Source organism: Trachinotus anak, unplaced genomic scaffold, assembly GCF_046630095.1.
Source record: "Trachinotus anak isolate AG129_WGS33_773 ecotype Australia unplaced genomic scaffold, CSIRO_AGI_Tana_v1 ptg000032l, whole genome shotgun sequence".
In the NCBI taxonomy this organism is placed as follows: Eukaryota; Metazoa; Chordata; class Actinopteri; order Carangiformes; family Carangidae; genus Trachinotus; species Trachinotus anak.
In genome coordinates, this window is record NW_027273883.1 from 26,043,491 (window position 1) to 26,062,501 (window position 19,011).

The 19,011-nt window shown below is 44.6% G+C and overlaps 1 protein-coding gene across 4 annotated transcripts; it reads right to left on the bottom strand.

Annotated features, from left to right (window-relative positions):
• Positions 1–12,482: 12,482 nt before the first annotated feature.
• preb (prolactin regulatory element binding) lies at positions 12,483–17,818 on the bottom strand. 4 transcript variants are annotated; one of them, XM_071468491.1, is made up of 11 exons: positions 17,638–17,818; positions 17,430–17,494; positions 16,247–16,431; positions 15,711–15,906; positions 15,237–15,475; positions 14,419–14,499; positions 14,189–14,316; positions 13,929–14,102; positions 13,280–13,352; positions 13,045–13,204; positions 12,483–12,927 (listed from the first exon to the last, which is right to left on the bottom strand). In XM_071468491.1, the coding sequence occupies exons 3-11, from the start codon at positions 16,379–16,381 to the stop codon at positions 12,833–12,835; spliced, it is 1,281 nt and encodes a 426-aa protein (XP_071324592.1). In that variant the 5' UTR covers positions 16,382–16,431; positions 17,430–17,494; positions 17,638–17,818; the 3' UTR covers positions 12,483–12,832. The 4 variants fall into 4 exon arrangements, with proteins under 4 accessions (XP_071324592.1, XP_071324590.1, XP_071324591.1 ...); XM_071468489.1 differs by having other exon boundaries at positions 17,430–17,501; XM_071468490.1 differs by having other exon boundaries at positions 17,430–17,523.
• Between the last annotated feature and the right edge of the window lie 1,193 nt (positions 17,819–19,011).

Below are 19,011 nucleotides of genomic sequence, written 5' to 3' on the forward strand. Positions count from 1 at the left end.
CACAGGCTGCTGCTGCTGATAGCTTTGCCTGTGATTGGAAAAGCAGCTTCTGGCATCCAGCAGAGGAAGGAGGCCTGTTGACTCAGGGCCCTGCGGGGGCTGCCATGTTTTCCTATGCTGTTTTGGGGCCTTGGCTGCTGAAGTACTCAGGGTGACAGAAACTCGCTGCGTCTCTTGAACCGTGCGGCCCTTTATTTGAGCTGGTTTGGATCACAGCTGCCAGAGAAAACCTCTGTGAGCAGAGAGCGGAGCCCAGATGCAGGATAAACATGAACCCCTCCAATCACAATATGCCCCTCCCCAGCCCTGCTTATTTTGAAGAGGGATCACATTCAAATTCTGTCCTATTAACATTTCAAAGCATGATCAAATCACAAAGTACCACGAGCTCTTTCCCTCCTCCCGTCTCTCAGTCACAAACCACTGCTGTTGAAGGTGAAGAGCGTGGAACCTGATCGCTGGAGGAAATCTAATTTCATACAGCTTATTGTTCCCAATCTCCCCCCTCGTCTATTACACTGATTCAATTTAGACTTTTCAGAGGCTCTTTGACATCGCAGAAAGACACTGCAAGTCGCCTGGAGTTTATACAACTGACTCCATCTTAAAGAGTGGGCCCTCGTCCAACACATATATTATTCTAACTTTCTTACTGCCGTGAGACAGTGGCTCCTCTGTGCTGTGAGAGTCCATAGATGGCCCACCCCACTTACTCTCAGCACTGCTTTACTGCTGAGCCAGATCATCTGCACGGAGCTGACTCTGTATGACCATCCCCACACTGCCTTGTGTGACCGCTCCCTCTCTGACTTCCACCTGGAGGCAGAGCTGCACTTTATCTTATAGACCTGCTCATGGTGCTGGGTCAGTTTCAGATGAACTCTGCAGGAAGATGAGAGGTGTGCAACTCCATAGTGACCCCTACAGGCTTCAGGGCTCATTACACCCCCACAGAAACCACAACATCCTGATGGTTTTACGAACTAATCAGGGCCCTGCTCCTCCAACATGGAGAACTGAGTTTGATTGTTAGCTTGTTAGTTTGATAGCTTTTTCACTTCTTCATAGCTGCTTTAAAGTTCATGTGGAGCTGTTTTTCAGCTTGTGGACAGTCAGCTGATCATGTATGATTCCTATGATCTCTTAGTGTCCTGGTCAAAGTTAACAACCTGTTCATGATGAGTCTAGTCTAGTCAGTAATGTTCTGGTTTAGTCAGTAATGTCTTGGTTTAGTGAGTTATGTTCTGGTTTAGTCAGTAATCCTCGGGTTTAGTCAGTAATATCCTGGTTTAGTCAGTAATCCTCTGGTTTAGTCAGCAATCTTTTGGTTTAGTCAGTAATGTTCTGGTTTAGTCAGTAATCCTCTGATTATGTGGCATTTTTGAACTGGTAAAAATCCACACCACAACAGCAGGACCAGGCCTGTAAATGCAAAGGTCACTGACTGACTGAGTCAGGAAGTTACGTCATTGGTCAACCAGTCCAGTGTTAGAGTTTCCCCATTGGCTGTTACTCTTTCAAAATGATTTGGTGCCAACAGTTTGAATTATGTCATCAAGGAGTGTTTATAGGCAGTGCTGCTGACTTACAGATCCTTTAGTGACTTTTTTTATTTAAAAAAAAGGCACCTAGTGACAAATCTAACTTTCTGGATAAACCTTAGCTATATCCATAGAAGTCAGAATCAGTTTTGCCCTGTGAGTGTGAACTCAGGCTTTCCCTCCACAGACCCACCTCTCTATGCTGACTGCATAGCAGCTAGTGTGAATGAGCTCTGATCATTTTACAAGTAGATAAAATCTAAATCACAGCACAGTATATATCAAAATGCGCACTTCTATTGGGAATGCTGGAACTTTTGGTAGCACTTCCAGTAACCATGTGTAACAGAGTCAATTATACAACAGTAATATGTGACAGTCTAAATTATACAGCAGTAATATGTAGTATTATACATACATATACATATCGATAAAATCTGTGTTAATAGTTATAGCCTGACACGTTAGCCCTCCAGAGTCAATATGTGAAACGTCAGTTTCTGTATCCCTGCACTAACCTGGGGTCCTGCTATAAAGTGGGGTCCTCTCCCCTTTTGTTGTTGTACTCCACAGGAGAGGTCGACAATGACATTGTGATTAATTGTGAGTAACTTCCATGTTTTAGCCTTCCTGTTAAACTATGTTCATGAGCTGAATTGCTAGCTTCAATGTATTGTGTAGTACACCAACATATTGTGTCATTTAACTTGTGTAGGGGCTGAGTTACATGATCACAATTAACCAAAGGATTTTGCCCTTGACCTCTTCATCCAAACAAAGTGCACACAACTCTAGACAAGAACCGGGTACACGTGGTGACGTAAATGGTGAAACAGTGAAAAATGTTCCCTTGGTTCTTTGTTCTTTGTTTCTTTGTCCTTTGGTTCTCTGTTCTTTGTTTTTTGTTCTTTGTCCTCTGGTTCTCTTTTCTTTGCTTATTTGTTCTTTGGTTCTTTGTCATATAGTTCTCTGTTCTTTGGTTCTTTGTTCTTTGGTTCTTTGTCCTTTGGTTCTCTGTCCTTTGGTTCTCTGTCCTTTGGTTCTCTGTTCTTTTTTCTTTGTCCTCTGGTTCTCTGTTCTTTGGTTCTTTGTTCCTTGTTCTTTGTTCTCAGGTTCTTTGTTCTTTGTCCTTTGGTTCTCTGTTCTTTGTTCTTTGTCCTTTGGTTCTTTGTCCTTTGGTTCTTTGTTCTTTTGTTCTTTATCCTTTGTCCTCTGGTTCTCTTTTCTTTGGATCTTTGTTCTTTGTCCTCTGGTTCTCTTTTCTTTGGATCTTTGTTCTTTGTCCTCTGGTTCTCTTTTCTTTGGATCTTTGTTCTTTGTCCTCTGGTTCTCTTTTCTTTGGATCTTTGTTCTTTGTCCTCTGGTTCTCTTTTCTTTGGATCTTTGTTCTTTGGTTCTTTGTCCTTTGGTTCTCTGTTCTTTGGTTCTTTGTCCTTTGGTTCTCTGTTCTTTGTTCTTTGTCCTTTGGTTCTCTGTTCTTTGGTTCTTTGTTCTTAGTTTTTTGTTCTTTGTTCTTTTGTTCACTGTCCTTTGGTTCTTTGTCCTTTGGTTCTTTGTGTTGACACTAAATGGATAAATGTTTGTGGTGGGGTTTGTGTTGCTGCACTGCACTGCTGTTTTTCTATCTTTGTAACACTCCTCATCGCTTCTTATTATAAAACCTTGTTGCTGATGTTTACACTTCACTGGCATGTGAGAGTAAATGTTAGCATTGTTGTTAGCTAGCTTGTTAGCTGCTTAGCTAAATCACAGTAAACAGCTAAATCTACGTCTCGGTCAGTGTTTACCTGCTCTTCTGTTTCTGGTGTCATAATGAAAATAATTTGATCCATGCTAACATAACATGATAACCACACAAACTAACTCCTGCACCGTTGAGTCACTGGTTAATTCACGATGATGTGACTGTGTAGACGTCTGACAACATCAGTGTTGATAACTGCAGTGTGTGATTACAGCAATGAAGGACTCAGGGCAGGACAGCGAACGCATCATCAAGGTGTAGTTAGCAGGGGAACAGGAACTTAGGGTAGGTAAAGCTACTGCAGCACAGTGACTTTATTCACAGTGTTTCAGATACAGAGGTTTATAGCAAGGTGAGAGAGGCAGAGGTCACAGAGACCTGTCCTGGAAGAAGCAGGCAGGAAGCCACAGTCCAATAAACAGGTAAAATATGAAAACATGGATAGAAACAGGAAACAACACATGAAGCACACAACAGAATCACATGACAACCTGATGGAGTGGAAGGCTGATTAGATGCTCAGGTGACTGCAGGGGGAACAGGTGTGTGGATGAAGACTGACCATTAGGAAAATAAAGCTCTGTTAAAAACATGTTGTCATTAATGTCGAAACTGACATTATTCCAGACGATGACCAGCTCATTCTCAACATGTTAATCCTCTGTTTGTGTGCTACTGACGTGTTTGAGAAATAAACATCTGAATACTTTTTAACACAGAGTCTTTTCCTTATCATCTCCATCAATGTATAAAATGTTTATCTTAAACGCACAGTCTGCCTCCAGGGGTCTCTCAGTCAAAACAATAAAAGACAGCATTGGGTGACATCATGATATAGTGTGGAATGATGGGAGTTGTTGTCTCCTCCTGGTTTGGATTTCTAAAGTGTCAGTGGTTCAGGAGGTTTTTACCTGGAGCTGAATTATCTACAGAGGTCTCCTCCTCTCCACAACAAACAGACCAGCTGATTAGAACCATTAAAAGCACTGAAAGCAGTTTCACATTTAAAGTCAGTGATTCACTGATGCTGTACAGCTGACACAGGACATCAGGAAAGGGTTGGGATCTTAGACTGATAATCTAACAAACTAACTGCCAATCCATGAACCAGACGTTCAGGACGTTTTTACTTGCAGCTAAATTATCCACAGAGGTGTTCTCCTCTCTGTAACAAAGGGACCATTGGATTAAAACCAGTAAAAAAAAGAATAAAGCAGTGTCACTCTAAGAATCAGTGATTTCTTGACGCTTCTCAGAGGACACGATGTCTTGGAATGGCTGCAAACTGACACTCCTTACCTTTGTTTCATTGGTAACTTATGAACCAGACATTCAGGATGTTTTTACAGGTTCACCATGTAGCCACTAATCCGCCAAGCAGGCAAGTCCTGGCCAGGACTATGTACTGCAGGTCATTCCTCTTCTCTCTGTCACTCTTCGCTGGTTTTTACCAGCAGTCGATCAGCAGAGGTTCCTCCTCTCCACACAAACGCACCAGGGGGTTAAAAGAAACAAAACAGTTTCCCTTTAGAAATCAGTGATTCATCAACTCTCTTCTGTGGACAGAAGGACATTTCAGAGTTGATGCATGGACATCATGAGTGATGGGACCTGAGTTGCCATTTGCCTGTTTTCTCTGAGACATCTGATGATTAAAATCCTTCATCTGGTTAAAATACACAGTTGAAAATGGCCAAGGTGTAAAACTCTTAAAATGTGACTTAAAACAGGAGAGTCAATTTTGAGCGTCTGCAACACTTTTTTTTTTTTTTTATCTTTATTGGAAAAACATTCAGGAGAACCACAACGCTGATGCATGAGCATAGAGGATATGACATCATTGACAGGCGACCAAGTGAAATGGAGCTTTACTATGATTCAAATCACTATTTGAGATTGGTTTGAGAATCGATGGAAACATTTGATGATGTAAGAACACAGATCAAAAACACATATAACACAGGTTTGGTCATTTTTAGACATTTGAATGTGGAAAAGTTATAGATTATAACTTTAAGAGGGGATGTACCAAACATCATTGTTGGTGTCGGCCCTGAATGCATCAGACAGAGTCCACCACAGGAGCCTGAGCAGCAGGACGACATGAAGATGTTAATCCAGTCTGCAGAGTGTGTATGAACATCTGTGTTTACAGAAACATCTCAGTTTAATGTGGACATACAGTATGAACTGAACTGCTGTTACACGGAACACTGTCCCCGTCACTGAGAGCACATCAGGACAAGTCCTGGTCCAGAATGATCAGGACTGACACACCAGAAAAACCACTTCATTGTTTTAAAACAAGTCTGTCATGTGAAGAGTGTCTGTAGGTCCTCACAAGTGTACTAACACAGTGTGAGTGGTCTGACACACAGCAGTGAAACCACACCACCGTCATCAATATGTGTCCTTCAGGGTCTGTGGGAGACACCTGAAATAACCACTGCTGAGGTCACACATGTTCAGACATGTTGGCCTGTGGTCCCTGTGGTGTTGGTGATCCAGCCTCTGGTCCCTGCTCTGTGGTGAGGTGAACTCCCCTCACCACAGAGCAGGGAGGAGTCAGTGGGACGAGGTTGTTCCACTCACCCTGTCATTTTCTTTGTCTCGTTCCTCTTTTGTCAGAAACCAAAATCCTCCTTCTAATATGACCTTGTTTACTTTTCCATGTTTGTCTTAAGAGCAGCTTATATTACCCAGAGAGGCAGCAGGGTGTGTGAGTGGTAAGATCCCCATCACATGTAATTTAGTCCCATGAACACACAGAGCAGCCACAGTGACACGTAGACCATAGGGGGGTGAGGGGGGCAGTCTGCAGAATCAAACTGAAATAAACAGCCGTGACCTTCACTGAGACGTCAGACACCACAGAGTCAGAGACCTGGACTGTGGAGGAGTCCAGACAACCAGAGGTCAGACTCTGTGGGTGAGATGTGCACGTAGATGAACAACACAATCATCATCCAGTGTGCACACACTCTCCCTGGAAACACAGTTTACAGCCAAGTAATGTGTTTTTCACACACAAGGTCAGAGGTCAGAGGGCAGACTGTAGAGGATGAGTGTGTATGTTACACTGCGTCAGACTGAACATCCAGTCTCTGTCTTCTACCGTCAGCCTTTATCCACAGGCTCAGGTTCAGTGTTCACACCTGTTACCAGTTTAAAGTCTGACTCTCTGTCCAGTCTGTGTCCCTGCTGTTGGACCATGTGACCAAGCCCCTGCACCACACCCTGTAGCACTGTGTGTACTTTTTAAAAAAAATCATTTTGTATGTGTATTCACATAAATGAGGGAATCTATTGATTAATGTCAACTTTTGTAAAAGTTTTTTGAGATTTGAAAATGCAGATACACACTCATTCGTTTATAACCCAAAAATATCAAGGGTAACAACAAATACAGTGTACTACAGCTTTACAGTAGTACTAGAGAGGAAAGCAGATGACATGCATCAGAGGGCCTCAGGTTGCACTCGAATCCAGACCTCTGTGGTTAAAAATAAGGGTTTATGACCTGCCCTCTACCAGGTGAGCCATCGGTGCACCTCACTGTAATGTAATGTGTAATGTACATTTACTTTCTCAGCACACAGAGCTCATCAGTTAACTGCTCAGTGATAAACTTCTCCAGTCCACTGTGGACTATAACTAGTTCAGATTTATTTGACTTTTGACTATTCACGGCACAGGATACGGGACAAATTATTTTACCTTCAAATACAGGACGATCCTGTCGGCTACTGTACGGGACGAGTGGCAGCCATAGTGGGAGACGTAAAGGTAGCTAACAAGCAGTGTGTACTATGAAATATAATCCTGCCACTGACCACATGTGCACCACCATTAGCTTTCCAGTTAGCATTACCCAGCTCACATACAGGTTATATATATGACATACATTACCCTGTGGACACAAGAGCAAACAAAAAACAATCTAGACACAACCTTAGCCTATGCTAACATTGCAGTTAGCCAGCTAGCAATAGCAATATTTACTGAGCACATTCAGTAACAGCAGTTAGCTAACGTTATCATGCTACTCTAGCGTCACTAATGATAACAGACATTAACATTATGTAGCATCAAGTCACTGACACATGGAGGAGAAGAAAACCAGTTCTCAGTCCGGCTGGAGCCTTTAGCAGCTCGGAGGGTTCTCCATCTCAGTAAAGACACACCAGTGATGCTGAGTGATGTCAGAGGCTGAACAGCTCTGTCATTGGTCAGTTTATTAGGTACTCTGGGTTCAGATTGATCCAACAGGCTTTAATTAACCAATAATGTTCACTTTGTGTTGAACTGTATTGTTTTATGCTGAGAGGTGTTCCTAATATTTTGTCCATCTCATTAGTTTGAATGAAGGTGAAGTGTAAACAGGCTCCTTCATCAGACTGCGACCATCTCTGTGACCCTGAACCTCAGAGCTGTTCTCTGACACAGAGGCAGCACCCCCTTCTGTTTGTGTGGTCTGGACCCTGGATCACTAACATGTGTAGTCCGCATCCATTTTTAGCACTGTGACATCTTTCCCACTCACAGCAGGCCCCAGGACTGACGTCAGTGTGTGGAGGCCCCACTCAGGCTTGTGGTGTGTGTGTGTGTTTTCTCTGGAACTCCCGTCTTACTCAGCCTGACTTCTGGCTCAGTTCGTTCTGAGGATAACAGCAGCTCAGCCACAAACCACCAGCGTGGTCTCACACACACACAGACCCGGTTTCTGACTGTGTCCCAGGTCAGGGTCTGCAGTTCTGGGTCACAGAGGCTGACGGAGACTCTGAACCAGGAGGAGCGTCTGTTTCCTCTGTTTTCACAAAAACTGTCTGAGACATAAGATGAGAGGACTGAGGGGCTTTTATTTATGACGATGAGGAACCAGATCTGGACAGACCACAGTGTCTCCGGTCAGGTGAACAGTGTCCCTCAAAGACAGCAGTGATGCTCCTGTCACACAGATCCTCCAGGTGTGTGCCATAAAACTGAACCTACTTTCAGAGAAGCTTTGTGTCAAGCTTTTGATTCATTCAAAAAGTCACGTGACTGATGACATTCACAAACATACATGTGGCTGCTTGCCCTCTGATTCAAAGGTTTAAAAATGCACGAACCACGGCGCCTTCATGGGCTGTTGAGGTTGTGGCGTGCTGGACCAGACCCTGTCCCCAAACCCCAGGGGCCAGTCTCACAGACATGATTCACACTGGTCTGTGTGTTGTCTTTATTTACTCACAGATCAGTCTGATGTTAGTCAGACAAAAATAAAGACTGATTCATTTCAAACTAAAAACATCAGACACCTTACCCCCACACTAACTCAGGCCATAGACCATGGTAACAATCAGTGACACCCCACAACAAAAAACAGGAAACATGGCTCAAGACTGTGGTTCACTGACATTGTTTAAGAGTTTTTATTGTAACTGTTGAGTTCTTCTAAAAGACAAACATTTCTGCTGAGGCTAAACGGAGCTCAGTGGCTGGATGTTGTTCCTTGGCTGGCCAAGGAAGGTTTTTATTTTGAAAAAACTCTTAATTTACCCAGAATTCATTGTAACCCACCACGCCCCACCCTATAACAAGTACAACAGATAAGAGAGTGAGCTGCAGTCTCGATATAAATTTAAAAAAAACACAATCACAGATTGAAGCGTCTCACATTGAGGCTCCACCTCTTTTACAGGAGCAACAACCTGAGGATGAGAGACGCCATGGATTTGTTTTATCAGTTAGCACAGCAGCTGACAGCTCACTGTCTCTCCACTGTCTCTGTGTGTCTCTGTAACTGCCTGTGTGTCCTCAGTCCGAACAGACAGACCAATGCAACAGTGGAAAAGGGGTCAATCAGTTTTTATTAGTGGGTTTACCTGCGTTCAAAAAACTAATTTATAAAATGGGAATTATTGTATTGTATTTATGAAAAGTTTTGAGCTCAGCATCAAACCACATCTCTTTACTCACCAAGAGCCACGAGACTCGTCGAGAGCTGCATCTGTAACTTGAAGCTCTGGAGGAAGTTGTTCTTCGTCCTCTTCTGTAGGACTGAGGGCAGATGAAACGCTACACTGACTCACAGCATCGAGTGTCACAAGAGGGGATGGGCCAGAGCTAGCTGTTAGCATGCTAATTTCAGTAGATACATCTGAAATACAATAATGACATCATCACCGTGGCTCCTTCACACTCTGTTGCTAGGGAATGGCACCATGAGATGGAACACATTAGAGATGATTACTTCAGCATGTTTAGACCTTCTTCTTCTCTCTTGTCATCAGGAGGCGGAGCTGTGGAGGCGGAGCTGTGGGAGAGGAGCTTCACACCTGACAAAGGAACATTGAACTGTATGAGGTGGTGTCGATCATCAGATGAACCACCCAGTGAAAACACCAAACAGATCACACAGATCACAGTCCTCAGTGGAAACACATCAACATGTTTCCAGTGACCTTTGACCTTTCTCTCAGAACCACAACAATTACCACTTTAACATGTTAAAGTCTAAAGGAGGATCATCCTTTTCCATTCTGGACCCAGCACCTGTTGAGGACTGTAGACTCTGGACAGAGCCAGGCCAGCTGCTGCTTCCAGTCTTCATGGTAAGCTAGGCAAACCACCTCCTGACTCCAGCTCTGTACTGAACACACACATGAACACACACACGCACACACACGCACAGAGCAGTATCAAACTTCTCAAGTAATTTATGATAAAATAAAATAAATTAACATCATCTCCTAAATGTTGAACTATAGACTTCTGCAGGACTGAGTCCTAAAACCTGAGGATTAGTTATTTCATCACTTCCTGTCCCCTGATCCTGAGTCTCTGGTTGTTTGAATGTGTTTCTATTTGATGACTGAAATCAGGTCTGTGTTTAACACCAGCTCAAGACGTTTTCAGGTTTTATCATCAACATCAAATCTGTCAGTAAATTCTTCAGTCCTAATTCTTGAAGCTTTTCCGTCTGTTAAAAAAGGCCGGTTAAAGAGGAGCTGTTATCTGACAGGTACACTGGATGTGTGGTTTATGATCTGTAACAAGAAATAATCGTGATAATTACTTCAGTGTCATTACATTAGAATCTAACAGGATATCAAGTTACATCAAAGACACGTAGTGCTACCTAAAAACCACAAGGGGTCAGGGCATGAACATGAATGAGTACTAATATGGTGCTGAAGTCCACAGGTAGAAGGTCACATGGCTGGGCTACACTGCCTCGTTTACTTCACTATGTTTCATTGAGTTCAATGACTCCTTCGCTAGTCTTAGCAACATAACAACATGAGCAACACAGTCAACCCAGCCCACTGCTGTATAACAATAATAACTGTCACCTATAAACTACATGAGCACAGTACTGGGTTAAGCTAGTAGCCTGCTAATTATCACATCAGCTCCTGAGCACTACAGATGACGACCAGTGTCATATATCACCATGACGACAGGACGCTGGGTATTATCACTGACACAAACTGCTGCAACAAAGACATGACTGTGAAACAGGGCAGCAGAGAGCTGACTCTGATGAAGGGTAGTCTCTGAGGCAGGAGAAACGCACTGTGATGTGAGACCCTACATCACAACCATGTTCTCTCTCAGCCTGAGGCCATGTGTACGCTGATGGATCACTGAGTGTAAGTGTTTGAGGTCCTGTCACAGGTGGAGAAACACCTTCAGTGTCATGACGTGCTCCTCAGTGTTTCCTGTGTTGCAGACTGAGCAGCTGACAGAACGTCTGCCCGGTGTCTGGTTCCCATTATCTGGACGCTCACTGAGCTGAGCTGCCTTTAAAGCTGTTTGTGTTTTATATGTTTCTGACTCCAGGACATGTTTTTATCTGAGAGCAGAGACATTTACAGAGGAAACAAGCTCCACCCTCTGACAGCAGCTCTGTGTCTCTCTGTGTCCTCACATCGGACACATGCGTCTTTTCTATTTTCCGTGAACTGAAGACCACCGAATCCTCCACTGTGACTGAAGACACAAGTCTCAGGGACAGATCAGTGTCAAAACCAGTCACAGACGTCCTGTCCCCCTTTGACCTCTCACCCCCAGGCTTCAGATTATGATAAATCCAGAGACTTTAAAAACAACGTCCCCGGTCTTTGGTTCATCTTCCTCTCACTGGTTGGTCCAGTCTGAACTCAGGATTTCACACATTTCATTTCAAAGAGTCTAGAACTTTGTCTACAGCCAGTCGTCATGGTGACCACTATCTAACAGGACCTTTGTGTTGCCATGGTTTCCATGTGTGACAACAGTCAGTATTTGAGATGGATCAGCTGTGACTGATCTAAACGTAGGTTACATTCACACAGGAAGCTCATCACACTCTCACAGACACATGACGCCACCTGCTGGACAACAAGTGTGATCACCAGGCTGCGTTCATGTGTTTGTGTCACAGTCACACATCCTGCAGAAATACAGTACAGCTGGTTCTGATCAGAGTCATGATGAGTCCAGGTCCTTCAGTTGTCCTTGTCCCCTCAGGGGCCCATAATAAACTAAACCAACAGTAAACTGAGCTGAGACCATCATGAGGAAAACAACCACTCACATACACTGAGCTTCTCTCAGCACCAGCAGAACCTCACAGCAGGTGTCATGACCTGATGAAGACGGCAGGAGAGAACATGAAGGTGGAGGACCTCAGAGATCAGGAAACAGACCCAGTGTTGTTTTCATCTGTGTTTCTGCTTCATGTTTTATTTCTGTATCATTTCACCAGGTTCGTTTCAACAACATCTTAAAAACTCATTCACAGTTTTGAGCAGCCAGAGAGTTTATCTGAAACTAAACACGTCTTCACATCAGAGACCACCCAGCTGTCATCAGGTTCAAAGATGTTCACAGATGTTTCCTGACTCCCTGCTTCTCGTCTGCTCACAGCAACTCTTCCCACACCTTTATTTTTGTATAAATATGAAATGATTTTAGTTTTGGAGGATGTTGAGCTTTGTGTAGAAATGTGTCACTGAATGACCCTGAACACAACACCTGTATCTGACCCTGAACACACCTGTATCTGTATCTGACCCTGAACACAACACCTGTATCTGTACCTGTTTTGTGTTCTCGTCAGGACACAGGTCTCTGATCGGATCTTTGCTGCCCACTAGTGGATGAAAAGGAAAAACACATAAAAGCAGGAAGTGATTCAAAGTGTGCGAAGGAGAAACTGAATCAGACACTTCATGTGCCAATCATTTATATTTTTATACTCTTCTTAAATATGTCAATAAAAGATCAAACCCTTTAAACATTCACAAGTCCTTCAACTCTCCAACATGAGGCCGGAAAAGATTAAGAATAACTGATAGTAAAACCCCAGTCTGTGCTGGTCTGAGTCCACTGGGTTCACAGGTCTGAGACAGAAACAACCCTGAGTGCACAACAACCCAAAGTCAGCGGCAGCTGAGGATCCTCCAGGCTCCGCTGGGAGTCGTAGGTCTGTGCTGGATGTTTGGATGTTGGACTGAGGACTGCTGACTCTGACAGAGTCAGCCACGTGAAGGAGAGTCCAAGCTCCATGGAGCTGGATTCAAATGAATCCTGGGAAGAGGTTCTGCAGGAGGAGGACCACCGCCACCACGATGAGGCCACAGCAGAACAGCACCAGCCAGATCGGGAAGGACCCTGGAGGACACAAGACAAGGTGAGGGGGTCTGACTCAGTGTGTTCACTGGGTGGTGGTGGTGATGGTGATGATGGTGATGATGATGATGATGATGATGATGATGATGCAGGACTTACTTCGGTTGGGGACGGTGTGGACCTGACAGCGGCTGTCCACAGCTACACTCAACATGGCTGTCTCATTGTTCCCTCTGATGTCTCTGCCTCTCAGAGAGTCGGGCAGGAAGGCCAGGTCTGTGACCACAATGCCATGAGACTCCTTGACGTAATACAGCCTCTACACACAGAGCAGCAGGTTACCACCACACAGAGGCTGCCTGCACACTCGTGTGTGTGTGTTCAGTGTGTTTACCTGCAGGGAGAAGGCGATGTAGATCGCTACAGATCCTGTTACAGTCCCCAGGCCGAGGAACGTCCCAGAGTCACTGTCAAACACAGATTAACAGAGAGAACAGACAGAGAGACAGAGAGACAGAGACAGACAGAGAGACAGAGACAGACAAAGAGACAGATAAAGAGTCTAAGCCTGAGTCCTGGTGTGTCTTTACTGAGATGGAGAACCCTCCGAGCTGCTAAAGGCTCCAGCCGGACTGAGAACTGCTTTTCTTCTCCTCCATGTGTCAGTGACTTGATGCTACATAATGTTAATGTCTGTTTTCATTGAGGCTACAGCAGCATGATAACGTTAGCTAACTGCTGTTACCAGTGTTATGAATGTGCTCAGCAAATGTTGCTATTGCTAGCTGGCTAACTGTCAGCGTGGGCCAATGGTTGTGGTTAGTTTGCTTTTGTTGGCTCTCGTGTCCTCAGGGAAACTTTATTCAGTCGTGTCTCTTGTGTGTTTAGTGACACTCTTGCCAAGCGTCATAAAATCTCACAAACTGAGGACGGGAGGGATTGTGGCTGATGATCGTCTACAGACCTTTAAAAATTCATAATATTAAAAAAAAAAAAAAACATAATTATGTGTTCTTGAATCAGAGTCTGAACCCGTCAGTCACCTGACGGCCAGGCTGGAGATGACCTCAGTGCCGCAGGGCGCCGTCAGCATGGGCAGGAAGCTCTTGCCGTCCCACTTGGTGAGGTAGCACGGAGGAGGTCTTCTCTCTCTTTTGTGGGGGATCTGGACTGTGTAAAGCCTCAGGGCGTCTTTCTGGTCCTCCACCTTTCCAAACCTGAAACACATCAAAACACCACCATGTCCAGTGACTGTCACGTGACCCACACACATGATGAGGTGTTTCACAGAAGAAGAAGAGACCTGCAGGCCATGTATCGATACGTCTTCTCATCCATCTGAGGCACAGTCTGGTTCCACCTCAGAGCCATAGCCAGCTGGTTCCCGCTCCACACACTGCACGCAAAGTCCCGCCCAACAGTCACCAGGTGCTGCATCGCAACACAACATACTGATCAACGTACTGATCACTACCAATCAATCAATACACCGCACCTGTCATCACTCTGAGCCGACAGTCAACAGTGTTTCACCTTGTTCCCTGGACTCAGGTCCAGGTCCTCGACCTCCCCCTCATGAGCTCTGAAGTCAAACTTCTTCTTCAGGGACGGAAACTGAGAAGAGTCAAACACAACCAGTCAACACACACACATACCACAAACACACACACATTGTATCACGAATACACACGTTGTACCACAAACACACCCCTTTGTTCAGGTAAACAACAACATCAAAACACATCAGACTGGTGAAGATTGTCGTCTGTCTTTTTAAAGTTTCCCATCATTCCTTTGGGTCAGAACAGTGTGTTCTCCAGAACTGACTCACACCTGAGATCAACACACCTGCCCTCACTGATTCTGACCCTGACTCTCCAGGCTGCTACAGTCAGTGTCTACCTTTATCTTCACCATCATCATCATCAACAGTTTGGGATCTCGTGGACTCATGTGGTCTCCCTGTGAAAACTGTCTGACTCTGTCATCACGTCTTCTCTGTTTCATCGACAAGAATCTAAACTGACGTAACAATAAAATAAAACCTGCAGGAGTCAGATCAGAGGAAAGTGTTGAATTTATAAAGACTGAGTGACCTCTGACCTCATGGTGGAGGAGCGACAGCAGCTGATAATGATCCACCTGAAATGAACAGGTGAGAAGCTGCTCATTGTCCTGGTGAATTACTTCTAATATTAATGAAGAATCACAGCATGTTTCTGATGGAGTCATCATCTTATCTTCAGCTCCACCTGGTTCACATGACAACGTCCACCTTACATCATACCCAGAAGTCATCACCTCCCAGGTGAACCAGACTAACACAGCCTCCAGAACCTGACAGTGTTTACCTCCCACACTCGGATGTGCCCATCTGTGCCTCCTGTCAGCAGGAGGCTCAGGTCAGGACTGAACCGGACCACCTTCTGGAGCGGGTCCTGAGGGTTCAGGTCTGACTGCACTTCAGCCAAACCAGTGACAGAGATGTGAGCAGTCTCGTCCTTCAGCTCCGACTTATCTCCAGAGGCTGCAGCTGCATCCTGTCCCCCTCTGTCTCCCTTCACAGCTCGTCTCCTGGTGCTGCCCCCTCCTGCACACACGCACACACACTTTACTGCATGGGAAGCACATGGGGGCTGAACTAGGCCACATGTTTATGTACATGAATCAAGCTGTTACAAAGCTTTGAAAATTAAAGGGGGGGGGGGGGGGGGGGGGGGGGGGGGGGGGGCCCTCCTGCTGCAACATCTGCAAACATCTGACTGTCTACTGAAACCTGCTCCTCCATCATCACTACACTCAGCAGGTGGAGCAGGTAGACTCACCTTCTTTAGCAGCAGCTTTGCCTCCTTTCTCTGCACAGTGCTGAAGCTTCATCAGACAACAGGTCCCGTCCTGCCCTGCAGCAAGTACACCGTCACCCACTGCCATGTTCATGGTGGCACGCGTGTCTGTGTCATGAGAGTGAAGGAGGGTGGCACTGTACTGGTGTTCTCCGACCAGCTGTAGATCCAGGAAGTGCTGAAACACACAGTCATCAGTCTTCTTCTGCTGCACCTGGTCTACACACTCACAAGATCTGGGATCCAGATCTCCACTCACACATGTTCTAGTGTTGACACTGCAACATGACCACCAGTGAGTGTTTCTACTGCCATACACATGCAGCATGTGAAGGTATTATGTCCTACTCTGCTGTATCTGTGGTGGCTCTGAAGGTCAACACACGGCAGCTCAAGAAGACATGTAAATACAAGAGAAAACTACACAACTAAAATCATTGTGTATGTGTTTTCTCTCAGGTTGCAGTGTGTTGCAGAGCTCTCAGGGCCACTGTACTGTTGTGATGGTCAGTACTCACCACTGCATTCTTGATGCCGGTCTTGGAGGCCCCTCCGCCTCCTGCTGTGATCACCAGCCCTGTTTTACCATCCACTTTAATGGAGTATAAAGGAAAGGGGGCTCTGTACAGATCTGGGACCCTCCTCTTCCCCATTGCTGCTCTGCAGGTCACTCACTTCATAAAGCTGCTGTCTTTAACGCCACCTGTGGAGGACACAGAGTTAGTTTACCTGCGACATCCTCCATCTGCTTCTCCCCCAAACAGCCAAGTTTAAACACACAGCTGTCCAGGTGGGTTGATGACATCACATAAGGTGGATTCAGACTGGGTGCTGGATTCCTGTGAAGTATTGATACCAAACACACCAGTGACATGAAGGCATGAATGCAAAGTCTCTCTGGTGTTTTCCTAGATGCTTCAGTCATTATTAATGCAGCCAATCAGCTGCAGGAAACATGATGACGGGACCTGTAGAAGGAGTCAATGATGCTGATTTTGACTAATAGCAACAATTTACCACTTTTAGCGGCTTTATAACTCACTTCTATCTTTATTAAACATGGTGGTGGTGAATTGTTTTACATAACAAAAATGTCGACTTGTTCTTGTTTTTTTATTTACAGGTTCATAAATACGATGTAGCCGAAGCAAACAGCGGAACTTTCCTGAGCTAACCTGGCTGTTGTTAGCCTAGCCACCGTAGCCAGTCTGACTAATCGATAACAGAAATAAAGAGCCAACTAAACAAGCAGTCTCATCTTTCTGTCAGTTCATAAGTGAGATGCGATCAAACGCTGGATCATAGAACATGTTGAGGGAACTTTAACGATGTATACATGTATTTATACTGTTAATTATGAATCACCATGAGCACTGCAGTACCACCGCGGCTGTCTCTAGTGAGACCTATGCTCATCCAGCTGCCCGCGGTAGGCCCGAATGGTCACGTTACATTTCCGGTTTGGGCTTCGGTTCACTTCTACCGCAGTGACCGGTTTGGCAGCTGTATGTCCGATTATACTCACACAGCTGCCAACGTCATCTGTGAACAGCGAGCTGCTGGTCAGTGACTGACAGCAGAGTGTAAGGAATATTCAGGCTGAGGAGACCGAGCCTGTGAGCCTGCCTCAGGCTGAGGGGATGAGTGTGATGTGATCAGCTGCTGTGGTTTTCACTGTGTCCCCAGGTTAACTGCACTGACCGTGGGACTGACGGCTGGTCAGTGTCTCCCGATGTCCGCCTCTTTCCTCCGCTCGTCCTCCACCACTGCGGGCTACACAGGAAAGACAAGCTCCCTGTTATCAACAGGAATGTAAGTTTAGCTAGCTGAAATACACACAGGTCCCTCTACAGTCTGTTAGCATGCTAGCCTGCTAGCTCCCGCCGGTGATTGAGCAGAAGTCTCCTACCTGTGCAACCGGTTAGTGTCGTGTTGCTGCTTGTCAGGCAGCCTCGTGCTCTCTCTGATGACTTGGCAGGGAGCTGTCAATGAGGAAGGGTATTGATGAAGAGGAAGAGCTAAAACCTGTCGGCTAAACTCGGCCGACAGCCACTTCCCTACCTACACGTCAGCAGCGTAGGGCACCGTACTGTGCGTTCTGACGTCACCGCAAAACGTCGTTTGTTTGTTGTTGTTTTAAAAGCCACATGATAAAATAGTTCTTCCCTGGAAGCATTTGGCAAAATGTTCATATCATAATAACAGTTTTAAAATGAAACTTAAAAACGTGTGTAGGCTGTCATTGGGTTATTATTGTTGTTTCAGCGTCACAGGAATATTTACTGTTTAACTCTCTAACAATGTTTTATTGAATATAATTGGTTTGGATCAGAAAGTCAACTTTACAATCATATTTAGTTAACCCCCATTCAACCATAAAACTAGCGGAACTATCACTACAGAGATGATGTTAAAAAAGCATCTACGCCTACTATAATGATTCCAAATGTATTTAAAATTTGAATATTTGTCCAGAACAATCTCAACCTGGTCAAAGTTTCTCTTTATTTCCTTTTACAGCAGCTAAACTTCCAAAAACTTGTCATCACAAAGCTCTGACACATATCTGACACATATCATCAGAGATTTGTATCCAGATCTAAACAGGACCATAAGCAGAACCATGAATCCCTGTCACTACAGATGCATGTAGATAAAATATTCACCGTGCAAGTGATGAAATGGGGCTTCAGAGGTTTGACAGTGTGTTATTGTCGTTGTTTGTGCTTTATACAAATATTTTAGAGATGAATTATTGATTAATGGTGAAAGATCACTGAAAGGCTGAGGAGGTGCCTGCAGACACTGTTGTTGGTACAAATACTGTTTATTAAAGTTTTCTCCAGGTTCACACTCAGAGTCGACACAGGTAAAGGCTGCAGCATTTACATGATGCTACTTTGGTTAAATAAGTTGGGTTTTTTTGTTCAGTGATGAAGATGATACATCACTGTGACATCATCATATAATGTCACTGACGTCACAGAGAAACAGCCAAACTAACATCACAGTAACACTGATCTGATGAAATCTGTCTCTTCTTTTGTCTCTTTGTTGCCTCATCAATTTATGAACATGGACAACATTGGCTGTTAATGCTATTTTATAGCACATGCACAAAGTTTCCTTTTGTACGTGTGTGTTTTAAACCTGTGTTTTTGGTTTTTTTTGTAAAGCTCTTTGAGCTGCATTGTTTGCCTGAAAGGTGCTGTATAAATAAATTATTTTATTAATTATTCATCATTAATTAAATCAATAATAATAATTATTACATTTTTTTACA